This window comes from Hemiscyllium ocellatum, chromosome 7, assembly GCF_020745735.1.
Source record: "Hemiscyllium ocellatum isolate sHemOce1 chromosome 7, sHemOce1.pat.X.cur, whole genome shotgun sequence".
NCBI lineage: Eukaryota > Metazoa > Chordata > Chondrichthyes > Orectolobiformes > Hemiscylliidae > Hemiscyllium > Hemiscyllium ocellatum.
Window position 1 is genome coordinate 48,456,270 of NC_083407.1, and position 21,658 is coordinate 48,477,927.

A 21,658-nucleotide genomic window follows, 5' to 3' on the forward strand; every position below is an offset into this window, starting at 1 on the left:
ACTTGTTGGTATTTTTTGACTAGTCAACTGTGCAGTACTTTTAGCACTCCTTTCATGCATTTGAAATTCCGATATGATCAGGTAAGCCTATATATTGATGCAACTGGATTTAAAAAGAGGGAAAATTTTTCAATAGATTTTGTTTCACAAGTTGTTTCATGGCTATAAAGTTTGCTGCAGCAACAATACATGGCTTGCTTCAGATATAACTACTTAAAAATAATAGATTTTTCAAGGAGGCCTGAGTTTATTACTGTGTTATAATAAAATGGCCTGGGATTTCAGAAGAAAAACACAACTATGCTCTACCATTTTAAAACAATATTTTTAACTTCTATGAATAAGATACAACCAAGATCAGCAGACAGAGTAAAATTTGCTGTTTATTTCGAGTGAGACAGAAGGGGAGGATCAGTTTTACTTTGCTTTTTATTTCTTCTTGGTTCATTTAAGCCAACCTCAATGGCAGCTATAAAATAAGGCTACATAATCTCAGCTACTACCAAATGAAGAAGAGCAGTGTGGTTGAAGAAACTGACAATGAACTCAAATTAAGGTAACAGCTTGGTTTATAAAAAATAAATCTGAAAGTTTGCTAAATTTTCCTTTTTGCACACTTTCACTTCCTCTGAACATTGTTTACTTGCCTTAGTGATTGCAGTGAATACTTTTTCCAGGATAGCATTTGGTTGAGCTTTCTGCGGTCCATTTGCTTGAATTTTGAGGCCCAATGCACATGGCTTAGCAATAAACCTGTGAAAATACAAATATTATAAAATGACTCAGTAAGTGAGGAGAAATAGTGACACAGGGGTCACTGAGCTTGTATTCTGAGGCCCAGACTACTCTGGGGACCTGTATTCAATTTCACCACTGTCATTGGTAAATTTACTTAATTAAAAAAAACACATGGAATGAAAGGTTATCTCAGTAATGGTGATCATTATACTGCTGTAAATTATTGTGATAAACCTTTAATATTCACGTTTAAGAAGACTGTAGTGATTTAAAAAGGTGGTTTACATCAACAGGTTCTTCGAGGGGGTCAAGAGTGATTGCCTGACCTCTTTCATAGCTATGTTTGTGTCCAGGTTTCCTTACTGAGTGAGCATGTGCTGTCCAACACCACCCTCAAAATATTTAAAGAAAGATAGGGACATTTTGATTTCCCACTTTCACAACTCTTCCTTTTACCTATTGGTTGCACTGTCCCTGGTGGGGCAGTGCTTGTAAATTGTGATTTTAATTCATGACATAAGTGATTTGGCTGTAGGGTATTTAAAAACAAAAAGTGGTTCACCTCCACCTTTTTAAGTAAAATTAGAGTTAGACAACAAATGCTGGCCTTGTCAATGATGCCCAGAAACCATGAAAGAATATTAAAAAACTCAGTCATTGTAAAACTTCACAATTAATACTACCTTATAATAATGTATTAGAATAAAGAAATCACTATAATGTTGTATGTGCTCCTTAGTGCATTTTGCTGGGATTCTGGAATATTCAGTTTAGGCTACCATTCTAAACATGACAATGGAAGTTTCAAACAGCTGACAATGAAATAAATTCATTTGAGTTTTTAGGCTTGGCAATCATGGACTGTTGGGCCAAGTCTAATTAATTATCACCTGGAAAGTTATTGAAAAACACCAACATGAACTTTAAAGAAAATAAATCAAAAAGAATGCCACCATTAAATAACTAGTTTCAAATCCCTGTGGATGACATTATCAGAGATGAGGGTAAAATTCAAGAATGGCTGATGCACAAAACCAGCAATAGGAGACAGGAGAACAGTGACATTGCTCTCATAGTTCTCCTTTCCATCAATGAAAACCTCCGCTGCAAACTTAGATGAATGCAAATTAATTCAGGATTGAGTTTGAAATGAGTGTAGAAGCCTCATTTCAAGGCAGTCAGCACTGCCAGCTAAAGTAAAGTCGCTTATCAGTTTAGCTGAGGCTCAAATTGTCATGCAGACTCTGTACCACCAAATTGGTTATCACTATTTCTATTATTAACTTATAAATTGGATTCAACAATCTCAAATTTAGAATTGAATTGAAATTAGCATTGGTCCATTGTTGTAGAGGCTTGTGAAAAATGTAATATGAATGCAAGCAATTAATTGATTTACATTGCATTTCTAAGGATCGTTATTAATCAGTAACGTAAAGGTAGTGTCAACTTCTCATTAATACTCACTTACACAGCTTTAGTGATAGCAATAATATTGTGTATAACTATCTGTGATTGACAATTAACCTTCCAAGAGCAACACTAAAAGAAAACATGCTGTCCTTATTCAATATCTCATTTCTATTGAAAACAGAAGTTGAGTTGTGTGAGAAAGGAATTTAGTGTATGTTGATTAGGTGAAATACAGTAAATACAATAACAGCAATGTGTATGTGCTTACAAAACAAGCACTGCAGTGATTGAAAGCAGAAGCTGAGTACCACCTTCTCAATTAAGGATTGGTGATAAATGCTAACCCAATTAGTGATACCAATATCCCATTAATGTATATTAAAAAGGAAGCTCTTGTAAAGCTGAAGTACTGGCTGAAACAGATTTTGTAAAAATAGTCAGTTTCTAAATTGTAAATTCTAAATAAATCAGTGTTGTTAACATCTAAATGGTTTACAATGAGCAATATAATGTGAGTGATTTTGGCATTAAATTCTCTTGATATTTAATAAACACACATCCATCAGATTGCTTCTTACTTTATGTAAAACTAATTGAAGTCATACAAATATTCTCTTAAAGGTTGCCAGCAAATTAAACCTTCACCAGCTTCTATTATACCTGTAATACATTTCCCATGTAAGATCTTGCTAAATTTCAGAATGACATATAAGAAAGAAATGCTTCTTAAACATTTCTTCAAACTTTTATAATACTAACAGGGAATCATTTGCATTCAAATTAATATCTTTCTAGCAGTGTTAAGAGGATTTGTAGTTATTCTTTCTCCAAACATTAATGGAATAAAAATTTTTCTTGTTGAAAAGAACTACATAAAGCTATTCATATATCGAAAAAGGCCTAGGAATGTTTATATTATTATCGTATTTATATATATTTAATTTAATGTCTTACATATATTAATTCAGCTGCAACCTCCACTACCTCAGTGGCTTTCATCTCTCTGGTACTCTATCTAGATTAGACTTAGCAGTACAATCTGATGAGCACATCATTGACATGTCTCTCGAGATGCTCGAGGAAGAAACCCCTTGGTCTCTGGCAGTCAGGTTACTGCTGGACATGAGATCACTGCACAACCCTTGGCAAAACATGATCCTGAGTTCTGGGCATTAAGGAGGTGGTCAAACTGCACAGACAGACAGAGGATAATTGCACACATTTGTTAGTGGCACTCAGTATGCTGGATTGAAGGATAGAGAAGTCCACCATCATTTTCAGTACTGTGCTGGCTCCAACATGTGTGCATCTGGCTATTTCCATAGACAGACTGGTCACCATCATTGAGACCCAGATCAGGCACATTCAGTGTCTGTCAGGTAGACGTATAGATCTGCTCTCTATCACACTAGCTATAGGAGCTGAGTGTTAATGTCAATATGGGAGGGAGATGAGGGACCTTGATGTCACTCCACCACCCTTTGTCTTAAGCATACAGGAACAGTGACATAAAACCCAGAAAAGCCTCTTTTCAAGGAAATGCAGAGGTGCCCAATCCAGCACCTCCTCCCTATTTGTGATCCCAAAGTCTGCCAAGGAGGGTGAGGCGATATCTGGGCAGAAGAGTCTCAGCAGTCCTGGACCATCTAAACTCAAAAGGCACCAGGGTACGATCTTCAAATCTTCCAAGTCAATATGGTCAACTACAGAGTAGTACTATGCGAAGATGTAGAAGTTGGAATTGCAGTTACGCTAAGTACAAGAAAGAAGTAGAAGAAAACTTATAGACAGCACATAGATGACACAGGTAAAACATCATTGTACGTACACTTGCACTTTGGTAAATATCTGTTTTTGTACTTATATAATATCTGCTATAGTATAATATTCACAGTTGGACCTGATTATGTCTCACCGATATGAAAGATGTGCAGTCTCTTCAGACATCCCAAGCATGCAAGTTCAAATAACCATGCATTACTCATCACTCACCAGCAATCAATTCCTTGAATTACAGATAGCCTTAGATATGAGGGTTCCTTTAATTGTGACATTTGAAGATTGCAGGCAATGTGTTATTGTGAGTTAAGTGCAATATGTAAGGAATGTGCTAGGGCCTGGTATGCAACTTATTCCACACTTGTACACACCTTAAAAGTTAGAGTATGGAATCAGCGATGATTCCACATATCACATGAGGGAAAGCTTTTGTCTTTGCTTGAAGTTTTAAGAGGAGTGTACTGCTATTCAAAGCCTGGAGACGGGCAGCACACATGTCTACTCTGCATCACAGCCCTTTTTTTTCAAGGAAAGCTACATAAAGCAAACCCTCTTGAAGGTTCAACACTGACTTAGAGGATGCCGTGGTATTCAGGACAAATTAACAGGTCCAAGCTCACTAAGACCATAAGACATAGGAACAAAAATCATTGCAAGATGGCACCAGATATGGTCCTTGCGAGCTCCTGTGTGCAGATCTAAGTTTCCTGTTTCCTACAAAAATTCTACACTCTTTTAAACTTAATAGCATGGTTTACCTGTGTTTTTGTTTTTGCTAGTGTTTACGTATTATTTACTATCTATACCACGTAACTCTGTGATCTGCCTGTATTGCTCTCAAGACAAAGCTTTTCACTGTACCTTGGTACACGTGATAATAAATTCAATTCAATTCAATTCAAAGGTAGGTCATTCAGCCTATCAAGTATGCTCTGCCATTCAATAGATCATGGCTGATTTGATAGTCCTTAACTCAACTTTCCTGCCTTTTCCCCATAAACCTTGATTCCTTTACAGATAAAAAAAATTGGCCATCTCAGTCTTAGATATATATTCAATCACCAAGGCTTTACAGCCCTCTGTGGTAAAACATTTCACAGATCCACTACCCTCTGAGAGACAAAATTCCTGATCTCTGTCTTACAGTGACCCCTTACTCTGAGATTATGTCCTCAGGTTCTCGACCATCTCACAGAGGGAAAGAACTTCTCTACATCTACTTTATCAAGCCCCCTAACAACCTTATATATTTCAAAAAGGTTGCCTTTCTTTCTTCTAAACTCCAATGATTACAGGCCTAATTCGCACAACCTCTCCCCATATGAAATTCCCTCCTTATCCATGATCAATTAGTAACCTTCTGATGACAATGTGTCTTTTTTTCAATAGGGGACCAAAGCTGTTCACAACATTATTAATATGAATATTGAAACAATTTTACCAATGATGGAAGCGTCAAAAGAAGAATCCTCAAGATTCCTCTTAACCTGCTGCTTTGTCATGAAACACTTCAATGCACAACACTCTGATATGAGTTGCTGATGGAAGTTTTAAGAGCTAACTAACCTTAGTACCAAGGTGTTAATGCATTGACTTCCTTTTTTGTGACTTGTTAGTAGATCATCTAACATGTGAATACTTGAAAGTGCAATAATGTGAAGATATCAAGCATATGTTCAGATGCATAACAAGACATTTACTGAGCAACAGAGAAGGACAGGAACTATAAATATAACAAGGTTCTCTAATGCACTAAGCAAGATCTATTTACCAGATTACTAGCTGAAGCTTAAACAATTAAGCAAATTCCAAATCAACTCTTTCATTCTGGAAATGCATTTCAATTAGGTTGTCTCTGGTCTCTTGGCTCAATGAAGCATTGCTCTGTCATACTGTCTTGGATGACTCTATTCATCAATGTTTTCATCCTCATCTTCATCATCAGAAGATTGTTGCTGCTTTCCCCACTTTGTCTACATCCACAATATCCTGCCTTCGTTGACTCCAGTGTGAAGGACACAGCATGCTAGAATGATGTAGCATATCCATTCTTATTACCAGATACTTGTGTGGCATAAATATTCCTTGGCACTTATCAGCCCAAGCTTCAATGTTTATTAAATTACATTTCTTACAATGTGGAAACAGGCCCTTCGGCCCAACAAGTCTATTCTGACCCTCCGAACAGCAACCCAGACCCATTGCCCACATTTATCCCTTCACCTGACACTAAGAGCAATTTAGCATGGCCAATTCACCTAACCTGCAAATCTTTGGACTGTGGGAGGAAACCGGAACACCTGGAGGAAACCTACGCAGACACGGGGAGACCGTGCAAACTCCACACAGACAGTTGCCCGAGGCGAGAACTGAACCTAGGTCTCGGCGCTGTGAGGCAGCAGTGCTAACCACTGTGTCACCGTCCCGCCCAAAATGTTGTCTATGTCTTAGTGATTTGGATTGCTTCAGTAGCTGTGAAGTCACAAATAGCATTTAACATTGTGCAATCATCAACATGCATCTCCATTTCTGACCTTATGATGGATGAAAAGCCACTGATAAAGTAGCTAAAGATGGATCTATCCTTCTGGTCATGGATCATTTAGCTCGGTCTATTGCATGCTATTTATGTTGTTTGGCATGTAAGTAGTCCGAATTGACACTTCATTTCTTGGTATGCTTGGTGCTGCGCTTGGCATGCCCTCTTGCTCTCATCATTGAACCAGGCCTGATCTCCTGGCTTAACAGTTATGGTAGAGGCAGGGATATGCTGAGTCATGGGGTTAGAGAATATGATTGAATATAATCTTTCTGCTGTTAATAACTCACAGTGCCTCATGAATATCCAGTTCTGAGGAGCCAGATTTGTTTGAAATCTGGTAACAAAGGCAGGGCTTTGTCTCCACAAGAGTGGAGCACTGGTCACTGCTATTAATACTGCCCTGATTGCTGAGGATGAGGACATGTATGTTTTTCCCTCACGGTAGCTTCCTCACCAGCTGCCACAGTCTGGATTATCAATCACGTCGAGTTCGATCAGCAGTGGTGCTTTTAACCTTCCTCCATTCTCCAAGTGGTGTTCAACGTGGAGAAGAGCACCCTTTTAGGGAGGGGATGGTAATAATCAGCAGAACATTTCCCTGCCAGTGTTTGACCTGACGCCATCAGACTTCAACGTAGACAAGCAGGAGGCTGGAAGAACACAGCAAGCCAAGCAGCATCAGGAGGTGGAGATGTCAATGCTTCAGGCGTAACTCTTTTTCAGGAGTGGGGGGTGGGTGTAAGAGGAACTGCAGATAAAGGGGGTGGGGGGGCAGGGTGGTGAGATGGGGATAGATGAACACAGGTAGAGGGTATAACCTGGTTAGTCGATGGGAGAAATGAATCCAGTTGGTGGCTAGAAGGAAGGGTTGATGAGAGGAATGGAAGGGAGGGGGTGGTGCTGGGAAGGGAGGCAGGTGATGGGAAGGGAGGTTATTTGAAATTGGAGAACTCAATGTTGAGTCCTTCGGGCTGTAGCTTGCCCAGGTGGAAGATGAGGTGCTGTTTCTCCAATTTGTGGTCTGATTCATTGCAGCAATGGAAGAGGCCAAGAATGGTCATATTGGAAAGAGGGTGAGAAGAGGAATTAAAATGGATGGTGAGTGGAAGGTCCAGTCGGCCCCTGTGGACCCTGCTGAGATGCTTGGCAAACCGTTCATTAAGTTTACGTTTGGTCTCCTCCATGTAGAAAGATCACATCGGGAGCACTTGATGCAGTAAACTTGGTTGGAGGAGAGGCAGGTGAACTTCTGGGTAGGTAAAAACAATGACTGCAGATGCTGGAAACCAGATTCTGGATTAGTGATGAAAGGCTTTTGCCCGAAACGTTGAGTTCACTGCTCCTTGGATGCTGCCTGAACTTCTGTGCTCTTCCAGCACCACAAATCCAGAAGCAGGTGAACTTCTGCCTCACCTGGAAAGACTGTTTGGTAACCCGGATGGAGGTGAGGGAGGTGGTGTACCAGCAGGTTTTGCATCTTTTCCGGTTGCAGGGGAAGGAACCTAGTGATTCAGGCAGGTCAGTGGGGAAAGGGGCACAAGCCAAGGATTTGCGAAGAGAACGGTCCTTGTGGAAGGCAGATAGGAATGGGGAAGGGAAGGTGTTCTTGGTGGTGGGCCTAGTTGGAATTGGCAGTAGCATTTAAGGACGATACATTGGATACGGAGACTGGTCGGATGAAAGGTGAGAACAAGGGGGACCCTGTCTTTATTGCATTAGGGAGTGGGGTTAGAGCAGTGGAACGGGGTATGGAGGTGGTACGCTGGATGTCAGAGGGGGGAAAAGCACGTAGTCCAAAATAGGTGGACGTCTGGAATGCTTGGAGTTGAATGAATCCTTGGAGGACAGGAGGCAGAAAAATTGGGAAATCTTGCAGGATACTGGATGGGATGAGGTGTAGTCCAGATAGTTGTGAGAGTGTGTGGATTTGTAGTAAACATCCATCTGCAGACTGTCATCAGAGATGGAAATGGAGAAGTTAAATAACACAGTATGGAAACAGGCCTTTCAGCCCAACAAGTCCATATTGACCCTCTGAAGAGTAACCCACCCAGACCCATTCCCCTACCCCATATTCACCCCTGACACTATGGGCAATTTAGCATGGCCAATTCACCTGACCTGCACATCTTTGGATTGTAGGAGGAAACCGGAACACCTGTAGGAAACCCAGGCAGACACAAGGAGAATGTGCGAACTCCATGACAAATACTTACTCAAGGTTCATGTATTCACAACATTATTATCACTGCTTTTATTCCTGCTCCTAATTTATATGTTCATATTTAGGCAGATGCAGGTAGATTCTTGATTAACAAGGCTGTCAAAAACTATCAAAAGTAAGACAACATGTGGAGTGGTGGCCAAAATTAGATCAGCCATGACTTAATTAATGGAAAACCAGGCTCAAGGGGCCAAACAGCCTACTTCACTTCCAAGTTACATGTTTGTATGCTCTTCTTTCTGTCTAAGTTTGTGAAGTGGCAATCTATGAGATTTGACTCTTGATATGGACCAAACCAAAGGCCCTCGAAATATATTAAGTGGATAGCTTAGACCCTAACTTTTTCTTATTTTAAAGGCAAGTGCAAGGTGTTGCATCCTGGATGCAATTCAATTGGGCAAACGTCCAGGCTTGAAGCAAAACTGACTTTATTCATACACTCTAGTTAAAAGACAATGAAAGAAAGAAGAAATTGGAATAAATTAACTATTGGAAAACTTAATAGAATAATAGATTATTTGACTACTAAACACCAACTGTCCCAATATAGTAACATCCCATAAGTATACTGTTGGCAAAGGCAAATTCAGTAAGATATATTGTCTCACATGCAATTCTCCAGTCCAGAAAGAAAGACATCATGAGAAAACTCAGAGAGAGAGTTGGGAAAGATGAGAGCAGGGAAAGATATACCCAAGGTTTAAAAAATACTAAGACCTCACAAACTGTTTACTTTATTTGGATTCAATAGACAGCTCATCGCCTCTGTCTTAAAACATCTATTCAAAAACAAACAGAATAAATTACACGTCTTAAAGCCATAGTATCATTACACTATGTTGAAACTCTATAGGGTACTAACTATTATCTTCTTAGCCTGTAGAATCAACATTGATGCATTGTTTTAATTCACCTGGCAGCTTTTATAAAACATATTTATTCAAAACAAATGAATCTTCATTTTTTTGCTCTTGAATATAAACTGTATCAAACTATTGCCCTTGCATCATCATCATTCCATGTCATTAATCCTTTTAATATGACTTCCTATGCCATTCTGTTCATCCCATGCCTTCCCAAATCATATGATTCCATCCATCCAATGTTTTTATCCCATCTAAGTTATTCCATCCCCGCTCTTACTATCCTCATTGCTCTCTTACCATCCTTATTCCTCCCCTCAATCCCATCAATCCGTACAACTAGTGTAACTTTGTTTTTGGGCTCTCCTTATCTTCTTTTGTTGTCCACTGAACACTCCACACTACCCTGATCAGTAAGCTATTTGACAGCTGCATATGCCATATGCTCCAGCTCACCACACATCTCACATGGCCTCACATGTTTTCGATACTGTGTAAATAAATATATTATCAAATACATCCCATAGACTGAACAATCGAAACTGTTCAGATAGACAAAAACTGAGCATTATGCTATAAACATATGAGTTATAGTTAATTTTGCAGTTTCCTCTTTGCATTTACAGCACAGAAAATTTATTTTTAATCATATTGTGTATGAAAATGTCCATTGTATATAAATACTTATTTTCACCTTTATGCTATTTCTATGTAGGAACTAATGTAAAATCATCACTTAGGGCTCACGTTTATTTTGTTCAGTTCAACACTTTTTTATATCGGTGAACAATTTAATTGCCTACTTGACACTATTTGCGAAAACTCCTTAGTTAAAATGCTATAAATTGCCTTAGCAAAGACAGCTAAGGCTGGCCCACTTAACAGAAGGTTTTCAGATAGGACAATGAAGAAAATCTACAACTTAATAAACAATCCATCCAAAGCATAAAGGACAGTTTGAACTTTGAATTCTGATTTAAAAGGCACTGTCAGCAGAACACATCATACTAATACATGAACTGATAGCTGAGGTTTGTCGTAATACTCTGCAGCCAAAAGGGACAAACTTGTGTGAAACTTTTTTATATATTTTCCTAAGAGCAAGAACATCACTGTAAAGGAACTAATTAATTTGCACAATTATCGCACTAATTACTTACTTAATTTTAGACATTTTCAGCCAAGACTAAAAATGAAGAAAAGATAAATCAGAGAGACAATAGTGGGGGAGTATTTGCATCGATTTTATATGCATCAGTACCAGCACAGGGAGAATGAACAGATAATAAATTGTAACTAAAAATAGCAAGAAGTCCTGTGGGTGGAATTGATAATTAAAGTTGTGAAACTCAAATCATTTTTATACTTTTCCACAAACCAAATACAGAAAATATGCTGGTATCTGATAAAGGTAGCTTAAATATTATGATGAGGAGACCATAATAAACAAGTTAAGATTTGTTGCACAAAATTTCTAGATATTAAACTGATTTTCAATTCAAAATTGTCTCTGTATTTCAAAACCAGTGTCAACCTAGTTTCCATAAATTATATCCAATCTGTATAACTATAATAAACTCTGAATGACTGCCACATGTTTAATCACTGGAGGAAGATAAAGAAACATTGAGATAAATTGAAAGCATTGAGATTATAGATCAGTTTGTACAATGGAACATGTTATGATAGGAAGGTAACTTATTGAGGTTCTAACTAGGCATAGAATCGATATTGCGTGTGTGAGCATGCGTGTGTGTCCATTCACATTAAAATTGATCAGAATGTACGTCATCCCATAAAAATCTGAAAAAAAAATGCAGATTTGTATGAAGATTTGTAGGAAAATATAGGAAATCAATGGTAGATGGACCCATTAATTGAAATTAATATAAATTTATTAAATCATAACATTATGGGTGAAGTGTACAATATTATCTCATTTCTGAGCAATGTATAGGAATTGAGAGAAAATCTTTACTTTTCATCTTTATTTTGGAGGCTTTTATCGATGAGCAGTAACGCATGGAAAGCATTCCCATTTCAGACATCCAGTCTAGGACTTTTCCTGTAGATTTCATCAGGCTGAAATATGGGTCAGAGGCACCCACTTTGTGGAAAGAACTCAGCCACAAGATTTGCATTTTCAACAAAATCTTTTACTGCACTAAAATTAAATAAAGTGAGTATTGCTCTCTTGATATCATTTCCATTTCACTGACCCATGGGTTTTATAAACTGAAAATCACAACAAACCACTTCCCATTTTGTTCATGATTATACTGAAAAGTGACCTCACACTCTCCAGAATTTTGAGGGTTCTGTGATGTCTTCTGAGACCAAATTAAAGTGTGCTATAGCTCCCTGGAATTCACCATGATTCTCCACAGTTTTCCAGTTAGGCACATAGACTCCCAAAACTCTATCTTTATATGAAAATTCCACTGTCAATCTCTTCCATGAGTTTATTTTATATTTATGATGAATTTGGATTTTTCATTTCAAACATGACACCCAGCATGGCTGCTTAGTGACTCCAACTCAGGGCCTGCCCTGGTTCTGAATGGCTTTTATGTTCTTTGCTCTAGCTACCCCAATAGATGCAACTCTGCCTCAATTGTCTCAGCTTTCTAAGCTGACTCCTGGCAGCTTTCTTTCTCACTGATTTTTTTTCCTTTTGCAGAAGCACACAAACGATCAAACCCTTTAGAGGATTGGCAGGACAGTTGTAATGTAATTACAGCAACAATTCTGATGACCAGCTTAATGCTTTGGAGGCACAGGTTCAAAGCCCACTATGACAGCTGGTGGAAATTTCATTCAATCAATAATATTTTGAAAAATTAATTTTTAAAATGTATTTAATTCATTAAAATGAGAACGTTGCAGACTAGCCCACCTCAGAGGACAGTTAAGAGTCAACCACATTGCTATGGATCTGGAGTCACATGTAGTCCAGACCAGGTCAGGATAACAATTTCCTTCCCTAAAGGGCATTAGTGAAGCAGATGGATTTTTTTCCCAGCAATTGACAATAGTCATCATTAGACTCTTCATTCCAGATTTTAATTTAATTTAAATTCTACCATCTACAATGGCGGGATTCAAACCCGGGTCGCCAGAACATTACTTGGGTCTCAGGCAATACCACTAGGCCATCACCTCCCCATAAATCTGGATATGACAGCTAGTATCAGTAGTGGTAATCATGAAGCTGCCATAGATTGCCATTAAAAAATCATTTGGTTTGCTAATGTACGTCCAGGAACGAAATTTACTATTCTTACTCTGCTCTGGCTACACGACTCCAAAGCCACAGCAATATGTTTGTCTTTTAACTGACCTATGAACGAGCTCAGCAGACTATTCATTTTAAGGACAATTCCGGATGGGAATTAAAGGCTGGCCTTGCCAGTGATGCCCAAATCCTATGAAAGAATTAATAGAAAAAATAAATCTTCTATTCCCTACTAATTATCCTGTAACAAGAGGGCACATGCAATATCCAGGTAGAGATTTTCCTTGATCGACTTCAATCATAAGATGGTACTTTGGTCTGAATGTACAATGACATTTAAGATACTCTCTCATTTACCCATTGTTTCGAAACATTTCTTTATTTCAGATCCACAACCGCAGGCATATTGAATTTAAGGAAAAAATTAAGATGGGAGTTAGTGTTTTCACATTTCCATCTTTGATCTATTTAAGTAAACATGGACTATCTGCTGAATGGTAATTGTGGTGTTTTTACGTTTGATGAATAGAAGGGCAATTGCAGAAACTAAACATTGAGGATCTACCTGACAAGTCTGTTTTTTCTGTTTTCTACTAGTTTTCCCTTTGTTCTAATCTTTTTGGCAGACATTAACACCTCAGCTGGTGCATGATTCCAAGGTTTCAAGGCACTCTTCAGTGCATTTTAAGGTGGTTATTGCCATAGAAGACATTAAGAAAGAACTTCCATGTATATAATACCTTCCTCTGCATTAGGACATCGACAATGCTTCACAACTAATGATTGGTTTTAAAATGTGGTTTCGGTGGAATGGAAGGAACCAAAAAGGTAACTTATGCGCTTCAAGGTTCCATTGAACATTGAAAATAATAAAGCATTTAGCATTAATAGGAATTATTATTGGTCATATACCAGGAAATCTCACCTGCTCTTCAATTTTAGGACAATTTTTAGGACATTCCATATGCCTTATAGCTTTGTTTCAGCTTATCATCTAAAAGGCACTGCATCATACTGTGCAACACTTCCTCAGTAATGCACTGGAGTAGGAACTGAGAATGTGTTTGGATTCTGGAGGTGAACTTGAAACCTTAACCTACTGACTCAGAAGCAAAAGTACCAAAACTGAGCCGAGACTGACACTTACACTGTATGTCAGCCCAGGTATTGAAGACATTTTAAGGTGTGAAGTGGAAGTGTTGGTATTGAACTAGGATGGACAAAGTCAGAAGTCACATGACACTAGGTTGTAGTCCAACAGCTTTGCTTGAAGTCAGAAGCTTTCAGAACACTGCTCCTTTGTCAGGTTAAGGTGCAGGAGGAACACGAAGTCAGCTAATAGGGTACCCAAAATAATAGATAACATCAGCAGCAAGCAGAAAGGAGAATGCTGTCAATTTTTCCTCTCCCTATCCAAGAAGCATCTCAGTTATGTCCTTACATCTATTCGAAGGGCAAAGAGTTAATCTGTCAGAGACAGATGATCAGGTTTGGCACAAATTCTCTCATATAGCTTAACTACTCATTTAAGCAACTGACTCCTTGAGACTGCCCACTCACCTTACATTTTTGTTCTTTCATTCCAAAATGGAGTTGTTTCATTCGTATGTTGGAGAAGCCACTCACATGCCTCAAAATTAGGAAGGGGCCAAAATTCAACCATAATCTTGATTGGTGATTTGAGTTTTATTAAATCTGAATTGTGATTCTGACTCTTGAAAATGAGACCAAACTTCCACAAAAATATTGTGCTAGTAAAGACAACCATCCTGCTCGTTTGGGTAAGGGTGAATCATGCTGATCTTTTCTGTTTTAGTTTATCTGTTATATTGTACAAATACTGTGTTATTAATGTTGCTTGCTTTCTTCAGAATTCTGTTGTACTAACAGAAAAACCTAAAATCTTATTGCAAACATACAGAGAGTGGAATTAGCTTTTACCAATATTGTGAAAGTAGCTCAGGAGAAATCAATAGTATAACTCAAATTGCACCCATTTTCAAATCGCAAATTGTAGACCATATCGCTTCCTCCAAGCTGGGTAGGGACATATCCAAATTAAATTTTGGTAGGGAAAGCGGATAGTTGATGTTTCCATCCCACTGCTCCTTAAGGTCTTTAGTGGCCAATTAAAGACCAGTCAAAGGATTCAGCCTCCCTCCACTGGGATTAACCCAGCTTCAAAGGACTTGGTCATGTGTCGCTGCCAACAACTCTCAACCCTGCAGACAATTTGTCACTTTGATGGGGTAGTGGATCACGGTGCCTCTCAATCAAACGCAATCAGTGCCTGATCAAATGACTGGGCATTGGGCAGGGGTCACCTGCTGGGAGCCATCCATTTGCCTTGCTTCTGACTTCCTTGACTAATGTGAAGTGCAGGTTTAATGCTATCCATACCTCAGCCAAGGCTGTGGAGCCACAGAGTGTAAGACTGTTGAGGATACAATTCTACTGCTTGGACTGGTCTGAAGATGGATCTCCAGTATAATCCAGAGAGGGGGTCAGGTTGCACTGATGTGCTGTGCCTGCACATTTGCACAGGCAACAAAGCTCTGTCCGAGATGTAGAGAAACTGAGGAATGGGAGCAGTTTTTCAAGGAGGAGCACAAGAACATTGGGGTGGAGGAATCTGACGTTACCCATGGCAGAGCTCAGCTATGACAGGCACTACACACCAGACACAACCTCACTGACACCACCATCCCCCAACAGAAGAGAGCTGGGTGCAGCAGATAATTTGGGTAAAAAATGAGGTCTGCAGATGCTGGAGATCACAGTTGAAAATGTGTTGCTGGTTAAAGCACAGCAGGTTAGGCAGCATCCAAGGAATAGGAAATTCGACGTTTCGGGCATAAGCCCTTCCTGATGAAGGGCTTATGCCCGAAACGTCGAATTTCCTATTCCTTGGATGCTGCCTAACCTGCTGTGCTTTAATCAACAACACATTTTCAACTGCAGCAGATAATTGTTGATTTAAAACGTTTTTAGTCATGATGCCTGTTGCCTTCACTTCCTTTTGTGAGTTTGTATTTGTCTGTTTTCTTGTGTACGTGACATTCCTTGACTGGACAGTGACAAGACTTGGGTCGACATGGGCACTGGGCACAAGGTGGAGCAGAAGTTCATATGGAATGTAAGTACAGACAGGTGAACAGCACGGGGGTTAAACAGCGATGAGGGTATAAGTAAGTGAGTGTCAGCCAAGTTAGATATGTGGAGAAAGTGAGGACTGCAGATGCTGGAGATCAGAGTTGAGAGTGTGGTGCTGGAAAAGCACAGCAGGCCAGGCAGCATCTGAGGAGCAGGAGAATGGACATTTTGGGCATAAACCTTTCATCAGGAATGAGGCTTGTGGGTCAGGGGACTGAGAGATAAATGGCAGGGGGGTGGGGTTGGGGGAAGGTAGGTGAGAATGTGATAGGTAGATGAAGATCGGAGTGAAGGTGATAGGCCGGAGAGGAGGATGCAGCAGATAGATGGGAAAGACGATGGACAGGTCAGGAGGGTGGTGCCGAGTTGGAGGCTTGGGACAGGGTTAATGTGAGGGGAGGGGAAATGGGAAAACTGATGAAATCCACAAATCCATGTGACTGCAGGGTCTGAAGGTGGAATATGAGGTGTTCTTCCTCCTGGCGTCACATGGTAAGGGCCATGGGCTGCAGGGCTGCTTGGCTACTACATTATTATGTCAATGTTGATGGGCAAAGACATTGTGCCAATGCTTGTCTACATGCATAGTTGTCTTTCAAAGATGGCGCAGGTGCAAGAGATACCAATGTTTTGATGGATACCTCCTGAGTAGTGAGTCATTCCAGGAATGACATGTTGTAAGATGGACCAGTAATCAGACATGAGAAACACTACAGGGGTAAGTATTTAAGATGGTGAGTTTAGTAAAAATGGCTAGAGAACTCACTGGACCTCATTGTGAAAAATCCTTCAAAATATATGATACAACTCAGATTTAGCCAAAGAAAATGTGAAACAGTTACCTGCTGACTACCGCAAGCAAGTAATGGTAACTTTAGAAGAAAGATTGAGAGGCAGTAAGTCATGACAGGCTAGTCAACAGTACATCATAGTTTATCTGTAGCTAGAATCTATTTATTTGTAATAAACAATAATTCTGGTTATTACTAATTCTAGTAAGCATTTCTAACCAAAGGAATTATAGAGTCATAGAGATTAAAATCTGATTGAAGATTTGTAGCTCGGGTATCCGTTGTTGTGGTTCTGTTCGCCGAGCTGGAAGTTTTTGCTGCAAACGTTTCGTTCCCTGGCTAGGGAACATCATCAGTGCTGTTGGAGCCTCGTGTGAAGTGCTGCTTTGATGTTTCTTCCGGTATTTATATTGGTTTGTTCTTGCCGCTTCCGGGTGTCAGTTTCAGCTGCAGTGATTTGTATGTGGGGTCCAGGTCGATGTGTCTGTTGATGGATGTTCTTGCCGTTTCCGGGTGTCAGTTTCAGCTGTAGTGGTTTGTATATGGTGTCCAGGTCAATGTGTCTGTTGATGGAGTTTGGGGAAGAATGCCATGCTTCTAGGAATTCTCTGGCTGTTCTCTGTCTGGCTTGTCCTATGATAGTGGTGTTTTCCCAGTCAAATTCATGTTGCTGTAGCTGAAACTGACACCCGGAAGCGGCAAGAACAAACCAATATAAATACCGGAAGAAACATCAAAGCAGCGCTTCACACGAGGCTCCAACAGCACTGATGATGTTCCCTAGCCAGGGAACGAAACGTTTGCAGCAAAAACTTCCAGCTCGGCGAGCAGAACCACAACAGTCATAGAGATGTACAGCATGGAAACAGACCCTTCGGTCCAACCCGTCTATGCCGACCAGATAACCCAACCCAATCTAGTCCCACCTGCCAGCATCCGGCCCATATCCCTCCAAACCCTTCCTATTCATGTACCCATCCAGATGCCTCTTAAATGTTGCAATTTTACCAGCCTCCACCACATCCTCTAGCAGCTCATTCCATACACATACCACCCTCTGTGTGAAAAAGCTGCCCCTTAGGTCTCTTTTATATCTTTCCTCTCTCAACCTAAACCTATGCCCTCTAGTTCTGAACTCCCCGACCCCAGGGAAAAGACTTTGCCTATTTACCCTATCCATGCCCCTCATGATTTTGTAAACCTCAATAAGGTCACCCCTCAGCCTCCGATGCTCCAGGGAAAACAGCCCCAGCCTGTTCAGCCTCTCCCTGTAGCTCAGATCCTCCAACACTGGTAACATTCTTGTAAATCTTTTCTGAACCCTTTCAAGTTTCACAACATCTTTCCGATAGGAAGGAGACCAGAATTGCATGCAATATTCCAACAGTGGCCTAACCAATGTCCTGTACAGCTGCAACATGACCTCCCAACTCCTGTACTCAATACTCTGACCAATAAAGGAAAGCATACCAAACGCCTTCTTCACTATCCTATCTACCTGCGACTCCACTTTCAAGGAGCTATGAACCTGCACTCCAGGTGTGTTTGTTCAGCAACACTCCCTAGGACCTTACAATTAAGTGTATAAGTCCTGCTAAGATTTGCTTTCACAAAATACAGCACCTCACATTTATCTGAATTCAACTCCATCTGCCACTTCTCAGCCCATTGGCCCATCTGGTCCAGATCCTGTTGTAATCTGAGGTAACCCTCTTTGCTGTCCACTACACCTCCAATTTTGGTGTCATCTGCAAACTTACTAACACACCAGCGTTTGGACTTTTAAGGCTGCACCAACCACAGGAAGGGAGAGGAAATCTGGGAAGGCTGCTTCCTGGAAACTCAGCCACAGATGTGAGGGGCTTCAGTGAGGATGTGAGGAAGAAGACAGCAGTCTAACCCAGCAGGCCTGAATGGAAATAGCCAAGGAAATCAAAGGAAGGAGCAAGGTTCCTCTAAACTGAACACAAAGTGCCAAGGGGACACCAGGCCAAGGAAGCACAGAGAACACAAGTGGAGTAACATTTGCAGGTGCCAAGCCTTTGACTTCCCAATGTTCTGAAGCACAGCAGTCCTTAAAATTACACTCTTGAACTATTCTTTCAGATTGATCAATCTTTACTTTGGTCATATGCAAATCAACTTTGTTTCTGCACAGTACAAGTGGGCCAAAAAGGGACAGAATCATACAGTCATAGAGTCATACAGCACAGATACAGACACTTCAATCCAACCAGTCCATGCCAAACATAATCCCAAACTAAACTATTCCCATCTGCCTGCTCCTGAACCATTTCACTGCAAAGCTTTCCTATTCACGGAATTAGCCAAATGGGTTGTAATTGTATCCATATCCACTAATTCCTTAGAAAGTTCTTTCATGGGTGAACCATCCTCCGTTTAAAAAAAATTCCCATGTCTTTGTTAAATCTCTCTCCTCACACCTTAAAAATGTGCCACCGGTCTTGAAATTGTTGAAACATATATTCTGAAATACTTGGTTTAATTTCTGAAATGTAGTGAAATCCTCTTATAGTCAATGCATCATTTTGGAAGAAAATTATTTTCTAAAGGTACTATGTGCACAGAGAATAGGAAATCTTGTGGCATGATACGTAGCACCCCACCCTCTGTGCCAGAAGCTTTGAGTTCAATACCAACCCCTGGACCTGATCACCAAGGATGTTACATTCAAAGCTTGGTTCAAATAGATTGAGTATCAACTATGAACAAATTCTTCCAATATACATCAATGTTAAGTGTTCAGAGTGGGAGATATTCCTGCTCAACTATGTGATGGAAAGAAGGTTGGAGACTGTGCCATGATTGAACATTTAGTCCAACAGCTTACATTACATTATATTTTTGAGATGTAGAGCCAATGTTGTTCTACAATTTCTCCTGTTAGTATAATTTCAAAAGGAATACAAAAAGAATTCAGATTGGAATAATTCCTACATTGTGTGGGTGGAGAAGTGGCTCAGAATATAGCAGTATGTATCATTACTCTTCATTGTTCATGAGACAACTAGGCCAGAGAATGTAAGCATGTCAGAATTGTGACTATGCAAATAAATAAATATTTGCTTCAGTATTTGTATTGGGCATTATACTGCATGATGAATGAAAACTAATATTACAGTCAACTGCAGACAATGTAATTGTATTGACGACAGTGGTTCCATCCAGTGTTAAATTCTGCTTCCCTTTCTTCATAAAAATTGAATAGCAATTTCAAACTGAATCTCAGATAAAATAAACATCCGTTGATTTTCAGAGTGGAAACTAAAAATAAATCTCAATCATTATGATATTCCCAGATGATGCTATTACTGTGTAAGTTATATCCCAGCTTGATTGATCATGTTTTGCATTTTTTTTTAAATGAAGTAGTATTTCAATGAAATATAATCATCCAATCCTGCAGGTTGGGTTTTAACGATAAAACAGAATTTTACTAGGCACAAGAAAAGAATATTGAATAAACCAAGTTATATAATATAATTTTAAAGAACAAAACATAGTAAAAAATGCAATCCCATCAATTCCAAGTTCATCACTTTACTGAACTTAAACTCTAGAGTTTGCTTTCCTATCAGATCTATGGATTTAACTTAACAGCTTTTTCCAGTTCCGAGCTGAAAGAGTTTGGTCACCTTTTCCTTGAATAGTCACACAAATGTGCTTAGACTTCCTCAATTTTGACCTTCAACTTGCTCAAGTTTTCTTCGACTTCACCACTAGTTCAAAATCCAAACTCTAAAGCAAATCATATTATATAAATCATATACCTTAAATCATAAATATTAGAATTCAATATTTATTAGTGGTCAATAATGCTCTGCTTCTATGTGACAAATTGATCTGAACAGATTTTCATAACCTTAACATGGGTTGTGTTCATTACTGTGGAAAACATGTTGCTCCTGAGCAGAAAAATTAACTGAATTTGTGGGGAAGTCCAGAATGAGAGGGCACAGGTTTTGGGTGAGAGGAGAAAGATTTAAAAGGGACCAAAGGGGTGATGTTTTCATGCAGAAGGTAATGTGTATATGGAATGAGCTGCCAGAGGAAGTGGTGGTGTTTGGGACAATTACAATATTTAAAACACATCTGAGTGGGTATACGAACAGGAAGGGCCAAATGCTGGCAAATGGGTCTAGATTAATTTACATTATCTGGTCGGCATGGACGAGTTGGACTGGAGTGTCCGTTTCCATGCTGTACATTGCTATGACTCTATGACTCGAAGTACCTGTCAATCAAGTGATTCAGAATTTCTGGGATTCAGAACCTCAGATGTAGAGATCCTGCCAGTCAAGAGCTGTTGGCCATTACCTTCACCAATTTCATTTGGGTTGTCCAAATTAAACAGTAAAAATACTCCCAATTCATGCTGAATTGTGAGTAAATCTTCATGGCATCTTTTCAAAGATATAACCTTTGATATTTCCTTGATCTGTTCTTGCACTTCCCAAATCAGCACTGTGCAAAACAGTCATGTGTGCTTTTTAAAAAGGGCCCACAGAAGATAAAGAAAATCTTGCAGTGGCCAATATTAACATAAAGCTAATAATCCAGAAAATTGACACAGATTGCTGAATCATTATCTGTGGTTTCACACAACTACCAAAAACGAACTCGATTCACACAGCATCAAAAAGTACCTGGCGTGCGGATAGAGCTGGCTAACTGTAAAGACCTGTCTTCATGCATTGAAAAAGAATACATAATAAATGAGCGCCATTGAAAATGTAACACTGCCGACTGTTATTGATCAGTAAGCTGTTAGCTTAGCTGGGTTTTGAAACCTTTCCAATCATGTTTTGTTTCAGTCTTAACTCAGTGGTGTCACATCAGTCTCAGAGGCAGAAGTTGTGAGTTCAAGCCTCAGTCCAAGGACAATAGCGTGTAATCAGA

The 21,658-nt window shown here is 39.6% G+C and overlaps 1 protein-coding gene across 2 annotated transcripts in view; it reads right to left on the reverse strand.

The window, feature by feature from the left end:
* Positions 1-21,658, reverse strand: part of cers6 (ceramide synthase 6) — a 259,453-nt gene that overhangs the window by 172,577 nt on the left and 65,218 nt on the right. For both annotated transcript variants that reach the window (XM_060827866.1, XM_060827865.1), the window contains exon 2: positions 648-753. In XM_060827866.1, the coding sequence (XP_060683849.1) occupies positions 648-753 (106 nt within the window). The remainder of the gene's footprint in view (positions 1-647; positions 754-21,658) is intronic.